Source organism: Nicotiana attenuata, chromosome 2, assembly GCF_001879085.1.
Source record: "Nicotiana attenuata strain UT chromosome 2, NIATTr2, whole genome shotgun sequence".
In the NCBI taxonomy this organism is placed as follows: domain Eukaryota; kingdom Viridiplantae; phylum Streptophyta; class Magnoliopsida; order Solanales; family Solanaceae; genus Nicotiana; species Nicotiana attenuata.
This window is the reverse complement of record NC_031990.1, coordinates 38,221,470-38,230,297: the sequence shown is the minus strand read 5'-3', so window position 1 is coordinate 38,230,297 and position 8,828 is coordinate 38,221,470. Positions and strand designations below refer to the sequence as shown.

Below are 8,828 nucleotides of genomic sequence, written 5' to 3'. Positions count from 1 at the left end.
TTATGAATTGGACCCCAAGTTTTGATTTTGCTCTATAATCGTGCTCCTAGGGCCATACAAATTGTTGCGAGCCAAAAATTAAATGATACTTTCTGAATTTTTTGGCTTTCAATCGAGGAGTGTCATTTTTCCTAGACGACCTTGAAAATTTCAGAATATAGCGCCCATCTACCTCTTCCTTTAACTCTTGCATTGGCTCATGCAGATTAATTTCCATTTCACTGTCTAAATATAATGTACAGAAGTATTTGGAATGAGGTCCAACGCGCTCAAATAATGGCAATTTCTGCTTTACTCTACCTCCTCCACTAGCATCTCCTCGTATTTTTTTGAATCTTCAATTATAATGGCAATTTCTGCAGCCAATTCGTACTCTTCTTGGCTACTCTCCACAATGTAAGCTTGTTGAGCTTTACAAGGTTCAATTAGTTTATTCGCTTGAGCCTCAAGTGGTGAATAGTTGCCTCTTGCATTTGTATCTGCAGTGACTTCTTATCATATAGTTCCATGAAACACTTTAACATATCTTTGATCTCCTTCAGGTCAGCTTCCCAGGGTTCTTTGTTCCTATTAACTTCACCAAGGAAAGTAGAACCATCATAGTAAGGGGTTGGGGGAGGATAAGACAAATAATCACAACCATGAAATTGACCATCTTGACCACCACACATATCACACACATTCCACACATAAGATTGAGTTGGTGCACATAACTCGCTCTCGGGTAAATTTTGATAGTTTTGCAATGGGTGGTTTCCTTCACAATATACATGAGGAGGATTAAAAGTAGAATTACCAACATCAAAACACTCATAATTCCAAAATGCCATGTTTTTAAAATTAACAAGTAAAACAAAAATAAAAAAATCAAATACAAGAAAGCAAAAAATAAAGTTCAAACTTGAAACCTAGTAATATGAACAACTAAAACTACATTGTTAGTTCCCCGGCAACGGTGCCAAAATTTTGATCACGCCCAACTATGCCTTATAAAAAGGACTAAGCGGTCGTTGCAAATGTAATTCGGTTTACAAGTCCGGAGTCGAATCCCACAGAGAACTAATGTTAAGCTACAACTGTTCACTATTACCAAGAAGACAAACTTGAACAATTCCTAACCTATAGATATTAAGATTCTTGTGTTTAACTAATTAAATAATAATTTAAAATAATAAATTAACAACTAAAGATACTAAGGGCTAAAGACAAGATTAAGGAGGTCTAGAATTATGATTTTTCCTATTGTCAGAATCCTTCTCGCTACGTTTTCTATAAATTTTCCTAAGTCTTCTCTACCGATCATGAGCACTCTGGTTGTCGTAACTCTCTCCTGAGTAATTACAACAATATAATAGACATATTCTCCCGAATTACGCTAGCTAGCCTTAAGCACAGCTCACTTAGATCGTACCAAGGTTTCATTATCCCTAATCCCACCTTTAAACCCTTCGTATTGATCCATCATATACGTTAGGAGTGATGTTATTCAACAACTACCTTAATATGCACTCTCTCCCGAGTAATACACACTAAATAGGCACAGTCGATTGAGAGCTCTTCAACCAACCACAATAATAACGTAGTTGAACAAATAGAGAAAATACTACAGCAAATATATATTAACGTAACAGGAAAATCATCCTCCAAAAGGGTCCATCAAAACCTTAGATAACAAATTAGCTATTCATAATAGTATGCAAATAAAATACTAGAACTCATAACCAATAATGGAAAATGGGAAGAAGGAAGTGAAAAACTCGTAGAAGAATTCTCCGCATCGCTCCTAGTGTGTTCTTGCCTCTTTAGGTCGAATCCCTGGTCTCCACGGCGACTCCGTTCTCTCTCTAGATCTAAAGTGTGTCAAAAGTATGTCCGGCTCCTCAAAATAGCATTTTTACATGTATTTATACCAAGTAGGGTCGGGCCCAAACAAAAACACCTTCTCCCGTGCGAAATAGGACAATCACTCTGTAAAATTTGCCCTATCGCGCCACATGGGGCAACGCGCCATGTGGGGCGGTAGTGGAAAAGTTCAATTGCTGATTTTGACAGGCTGCAGGAAATTTCACAGGCGTGGCGCGCTCTGTGCGGCTCCACGCGTCGCGATAGTGGGAATTCGCAAAAATGCAAAACATGAAAGTTGTAGCTCTGTCAAATAGATTTTCAACGATATATTGTGGATCCCAAACGGAGTACATAATAAATTTAAGATTTTAACGTTGACACTTTTATTTTTAAAAATTTCGGTTTTTCCGAAGAGAAGAGGTAAAATTTGAAAGAAAGAAAAAATAGAGCTGCCAAGATCACTTCTAGGCATATTATTGAAGCAAACGAATAACCAGATTGTATTATAACTCCCGCGCCAGAAACTATTTATATCTGGTGGCCGAAAAAGTTTATAAAATTCGTATAATTTTTGTATATTAACATTTTGAGGAGTTAAAGTGATAATTTGCGTTATCCAATAAAAGGAGAGGAAACATTTTGCTTTAGAGCAGAAGATTTGCTTCATGAATTAGAGTTGGTTACCACTGTTAGTTTTTGAACATATTCTGTCAGTGAGGCTAAAGATGTTCCACTTTAGCATACTTAAGGGATTAAATATGCTCAGAGTTATATTTGGGGACCAAAATAAACCGACACTCAAAGATAAGGGACAATTGGCCAAAAACTCAAACTTTTCAATATAATAGTTGACTCGGACTATTGGGGAATTTGAGTGTAATATGGCTACTTAATTGAAAAGACTTATTTTTATATTTCACCATGCACAAGTCTTCTAAGAAATGGTAACTCAGAGAAGTTGGAAGAGCATATGCAGCACTGAAGAATTTTCATCAAAGGAGCAAACGGAAGATAGATAAAGAGAAAAACTCCTCACCAAAAATCGGTAACTTGAACTACCAATGAATGTTCTTTACGTTAATGTAGTTCTCATTTCAGATAATTGTCATCGTGCTTAATCTCGTTTTATGCTGCTTTTCATACCTAAATGAAAGAGTTATAATTTCTAGGATAAAGTAGAACGGGCCTTTTACTTTTTGTTTCCTTGCAACTGTTACTAAAGTTAAGCATCTTCTTACCTTAAACAAAATGGCATCAGTAGGGGGTTTAAATTTTCTGTCTCTGGCATGTTAGCAACAACATGAGGGAGGTCTAAAACTGTGCATATTATATGAGGAAATGCAGTCAAAATAGTCTTAGCATAACACCAGTGCCTCCTCCAATATCAACCAAGGAATCCAGTTCTTCAAAAATTTCTTTGCAGTCCTTCACTACCAAACTCATCATTTCGGAATCAATCTTCTAAAGCAGTTTGATCATATTTGTTTGCCATTTAATCTAATCTTCTTTGCTGAGGAAACAGATTGATTGATTAACAAGAAAGTAAAATACAAATTTGAAAGCTCTACTAGCTACCTCTGTTATTGCTCCATATGTTAAGCTTCAGCTTAAAATAACCCCTCAAATTTTGATAAGGTTCTATAAAAGGCACAGCAAAATTAGCTCTCCTGAAACTTGTTCGCCTCCAGGAAAGCTAACTGGAAGTTTGTGAATATACTAGTTGTGGTACTAATTTCAAGTCTCGCCGCCATCATCATGATCAAAGAATTCTCAATAGCTTTGCAGGGCACAAAATTGTATGATCTCGCACGTGAAGGGACAAGTTAAACATGTCAACGAATAGATGAAAGTATCCTAACAGCGTAAGATTTCACACAATATTCAACAGAAACAATGTAATGAATTCCAACCTCGGTCAGTGCTTCCAGTCACACAACCATAGAGACTATACGAGAAGGGAAACACGAGGATGTGGAAGCACGAGGAGATGAGGTGGAACATACAAGTCTGATAATATAACAAACATTACAACAGCCAGTCTAATGGAAATGTACAAAGTGTGATGGCTCTAGAATAACACATGGAGCACAAACAAAAAAAACAACGTGGACACTTAGCGGGGCATGGAATATACATACACCAGCAGTTCACAGCCACTGTTCTTTAAAGCAAACATTATACCCCTTGGAATTGGCTCTTCTCAATGAAATTTTTGCATTGTCCACTGATACAGGGGAATCAGGATTAGGAGAAAGTGAATTCCAAGCTTCCAGACCTGCAGATGGACATTTCAGGATCCCTTTTATAGGCCTTTTTTTCAAATAGGCTGCCTCCTTCTTGGAATCATCATTTTCCAAACTGACTAAAGCTTCCTCCTTGGGTTCATCATTTGCACTACTCTCTTTAGCCTTGGCATAAGCAGAATCATCACCTGACTTATGCTCACTAACTTCGACTAGGACAAGATCCTCGCCAGAACCGGATTCACCTCCACTTACATGAGGAGAGACACCATCTAATTTACACTCACTACTTTTTTCTTGGACACGATCATCAACCATGGCGTCTTCTTTATCACCCCAAAAATCAGCAGAATCGTCACACAAGGTAAACTCTGCAATTTTAGCTTGTATTAAGTCATTACCATTGGTACCTTCTTTATGTTTGTTTACAGCGTCAACAAGATAATCTTCTTCCTCTGATGATGTCCGAACAAGAACATCTGTACTTCTTTGCAATGAAAGATTCTTGTCTCCCTTTTTTCCTTTAGGCAATTTGAACCAACCTTCACTCAACAAAGGCAGAGAAGACAGATTCTTAAGAAATGAGGTCTTCTTTGGAGCATCTGCCAATTTTTTCTTATCTTTTGTAGTGAATAATGACATGGCAATCACAGTTGATATGAAAAGTTGACAGATAGCGCATTTAATTTGCTCGTGTCTCTCGAAGGATGAAGCCTCTGTAAGACCTATCATTCTCTTGATCCCAAGAACTTTGCGCGCCAATTCTCCTAATTCACACCGCTTATATTTGGGATTGTTGAAATACTTGGTGGCCAGGTAGCCAATGTCTACTTTATCTTTAGTCAAGCCTAATTCTTCAAATGGGAACAAATCTTTCTTTTCTGGAATTCCAAAACCAACAAAACGGATCCTCTCATCAGTAAGGAATTTTAGGACAGGATCAGGTAGTTGTTCTCCAGAATGGAACCTGAGGATCAGACAACCTACTCCGAAACAAAAGAGAACCAAAATTATGGAGGGATCACGAGGGTGGCGCATGACATCAAGGCCAACAACAGGCGGACGAACCCAAATCTTACCTTCCGGAAAAAGAAAATCAACTGTGCATAAAGATTCAAACTCTTTGGCTTTAAAGGTAATGCCTTCTAGTTTAACCTCAAATCTATTAGTTCTCAAATATACAGTACCAGCCATAGGTTTGTTTGATGAATGAGATGATCCTAGTATTGTTGGTTTGGTATGAATAGATGGAGAAAAGATTAGCAAAAGGATGAGTGTCCCATAACAGATGCTACAGAAAGGAACAACTCCCCAATGAAAATAAGATTTGACCCAATATTGCAAGGCAACCGAGACAAAATACTGGCAAGATGCACATGAAAATGTCATCAAAATGATATTCAAAACTACAGGAGAATACGAGGGATAAAAGGAAGGGAGATTAGTGGATTATCATTAAAATTGGATGGTTTTGCAAAAATTTATGACACTTGTTGGGCATGCCTTATGTTTGTTAGCTACGAGTAATTTACATCCACCAAATCCTTAGACTTCACCATGGCAGATATTGATTAACAGTTTCAAGCATTTTGTAGCTATCCACAACTTGAGCAATTTGAGATAGAGTTTAACTAATTGGGATATTATCTGTGCCACTAAAATGAGAGAATACCAATCCTGACTTTAAGGAGAACCTTAAATGATTCACATTAGTGTGAAAATTGCAGATTTACCATTATTTATATTTTCTACATTTTAATTGGTACATTGTATAACTCACTAAACACTTTTATACAATTAAAAGCATAAGGACATAAATATAGTGTGACTAATCCATATGGCAAATTTGCACATGCTACCTGCGACTAATCCATTCATATGATTATTTACCCACCAAAAAAACAACAACCAAAAAAAGAAAAAAGAAGGCAAAAAGATTGTTTACAGGATGGGTTAAAAAGTCAAAGTATAAAAAGACATAAGTTAATCACACACAAACACTATGGATATAATCATCAAAATAAAATCCCAATGGATTCTTAAAATAGGCAATACAAAGGAAGTACATTATAAATCTGCAGCTTCACTAAAATGAACACTTCCACATGTTGCACAACCAATAAAAAAGAAATTGTTGACAGCCCGAGTATTATCTAACCCCACATAACTACACATACATATAAACACATGTTCATAAATATACATCAAAATAACTAAGACTTCAATTTGGCAAAGAAGCGCTGATAAAAAAGGAAATTAAAACAACAATTTGGCAAAGAAACACTGGTATTTCATTAAAATATTTTCAATTCAACCACATATCCAAAATTGAGAAAATTCTGGAACCAAAATGCACTGCAAAGCCTAGAAACTCATCTACCATATACTTGATTACAAGTTCCCATAGCTACCATAAATTCACACTTAAGCCCTCTCACCCCTAATTCTCCTAGCAAGCTGAATATCCTTAGGCATAATGGTAACCCTCTTAGCATGAATAGCACACAAGTTTGTGTCCTCAAACAAACCAACGAGATAAGCCTCAGCAGCTTCCTGCAGCGCAGCCACAGCCGAACTCTGGAAACGGAGATCGGTCTTGAAGTCCTGAGCTATCTCACGAACCAAACGCTGGAACGGGAGCTTACGGATCAAAAGCTCAGTTGATTTCTGGTACTTGCGGATCTCACGAAGCGCCACAGTCCCTGGCCTGAATCTGTGAGGCTTCTTCACTCCTCCGGTGGCTGGAGCTGACTTTCTGGCAGCTTTGGTGGCTAATTGCTTTCTCGGAGCTTTGCCTCCGGTGGATTTTCGGGCGGTTTGCTTTGTACGAGCCATTTGGGAATTAGGGCTTTAAGGATTTGGATGAAAGAGCTACTGAGCTTTTGAAGGATTTTGAGATTTGGAATGTGATGGAAATGGAGGGAGAGGAGGGGAAATTTAAAGAAATTTGAGGGGAGAAGGAGATCTGATCATGGCCGTTGATAGATCGAAATTTAATTGAATGGAGAAGATTTAGAGAGTTTTGGTGTAGTGGATCGATGACGTGGAGGAATGAAAAGGTGATCGTGTGCGTTGGTTTATAATTGGATGGGTGTGTAATCAACGGTTCTGATTGGTTTAGGTATGCTTTAAGCTGCGGATCGATGACGTGGAGTGTTTGGTGCTTTGGGGATTGGTGTGATAATCAGGCACGTCAATTCTGTAACCTGTACGGCTCAGATTTTTATTGCGAGGGGTTTCGGAATCAATGACGTGGAAAATCACTCTGTTACCTGACTCTCTTCTGTATGTTACTCCTTAATCCTAATCTGTCTTTGTTAGCTAATATCCATGAATATTAACTAGAGATTTTGAAAAGGAACATCACCACCAATTACTGATTTTATTTTACTTTGACAAAAATATAAAAGTGGTTGGTCAGCCAAAATTGATGGCATTTGCTAGTAAAAATTATGTATAAAATACGGATATTATACGTATATAATACACATATATACACAAAAGATATACGTTTTGTCGACTATTTGTCACGTCCCGAACCATGGCGTGGGCGCAACACGGCACCTGGTGCCTAATTGCATGTGACCGAGTGAACCAACTGGATGGCTGGATCAACATGTGGTCTAACTGTAATCTGAATAAACATGCATCATGCTGATCTACTAAAGAGTATGACTGAAATATCATAAATGTGGAAAGTATTGAAAAGTCTGCAAGTATAAACGAGTAGCCAACAAGGCTGACAACTAAAAGCCTGTTAATATCTTACTGACTGGGACTACAGTCTACGAAGCCTCTAAAGAATACTGAAATGCTAACGGTTTACCGGGACAAGGACCCTCGTAAACCTTATTAACTGAATACTATAAAGAATGAAAAAGAGGGGTAATGCCCCGAAAGACTAGGGCTCACCAATAGCCGATACGAGATGTCCTAGCAAGCAGAATCGTCAACCTGTAAATTGTTACCTACATCCCGAAATGCAGGCACCGGGCAAAAGGGATGTAAGTACATTTGAATTGCAATGGTATGTGAAACAATTGAAAGAATTAACTGTAAATACTGAAACTGAACTGATAATTGATAACCGATAACTGATAAATGAATTGATAACTGATAAATGAACTGAACAAAGGAAGTAAGGAAATGAATACTCCCTCTTCTGAATGATGATCCACTTGTTTACCTGAATAAGTAAATTGTGGCCTCAAGCCCAATATATATGTGCACAAACTGCGGCCTCGGGCCTGTGAACACCTAATTTTTGCACTATTTTAAAACCTCCTAAAGTTATTAGTATTTTGTTATTTTAATTGTTTTTCTCAAATTTTGTGTCTTTAATTGCATATTTCCTATCATGAAAATACCAAAAAATAATAGTTCTTCCTTCATTTGTGCATTTTAGGAATTGACTAACTTTTTAATTGGTGAGTCAATCTAGTTAATTGATCATTTGAATAAGTTATTTAATTAATTTATTTGTTTTTGTGTAAATTTAGTTTAATAAGTAGGATTAAGGAAGAAATTTGGCCAAATTTGAAAGAAAAAGTGGCCAAGAGTGCAAGATAAGGGGTTGCCATTGAAAGGGTCCGAAACTACGTAGTTTTGCCTCAAAACTACGTCGTTTCATTAAGTGATTCAAAACTAAATCTCATCCATTCATCTCTCCCTCATCAAATGGTCCACAATCAATCTCCCAACTAGGTATTTAAGACTTAGAAATGCTGAAATTTTGCCCCA

The 8,828-nt window shown here is 37.3% G+C and overlaps 2 protein-coding genes across 2 annotated transcripts; both read right to left on the bottom strand.

The window, feature by feature from the left end:
• LOC109207577 lies at nucleotides 3,686-5,573 on the bottom strand. Its single transcript, XM_019370518.1, has one exon. The coding sequence runs from the start codon at nucleotides 5,475-5,477 to the stop codon at nucleotides 3,993-3,995; it is 1,485 nt and encodes a 494-aa protein (XP_019226063.1). The 5' UTR covers nucleotides 5,478-5,573; the 3' UTR covers nucleotides 3,686-3,992.
• LOC109207568 (histone H3.2) lies at nucleotides 6,267-7,013 on the bottom strand. The gene has a single exon (XM_019370508.1). The coding sequence runs from the start codon at nucleotides 6,921-6,923 to the stop codon at nucleotides 6,513-6,515; it is 411 nt and encodes a 136-aa protein (XP_019226053.1). The 5' UTR covers nucleotides 6,924-7,013; the 3' UTR covers nucleotides 6,267-6,512.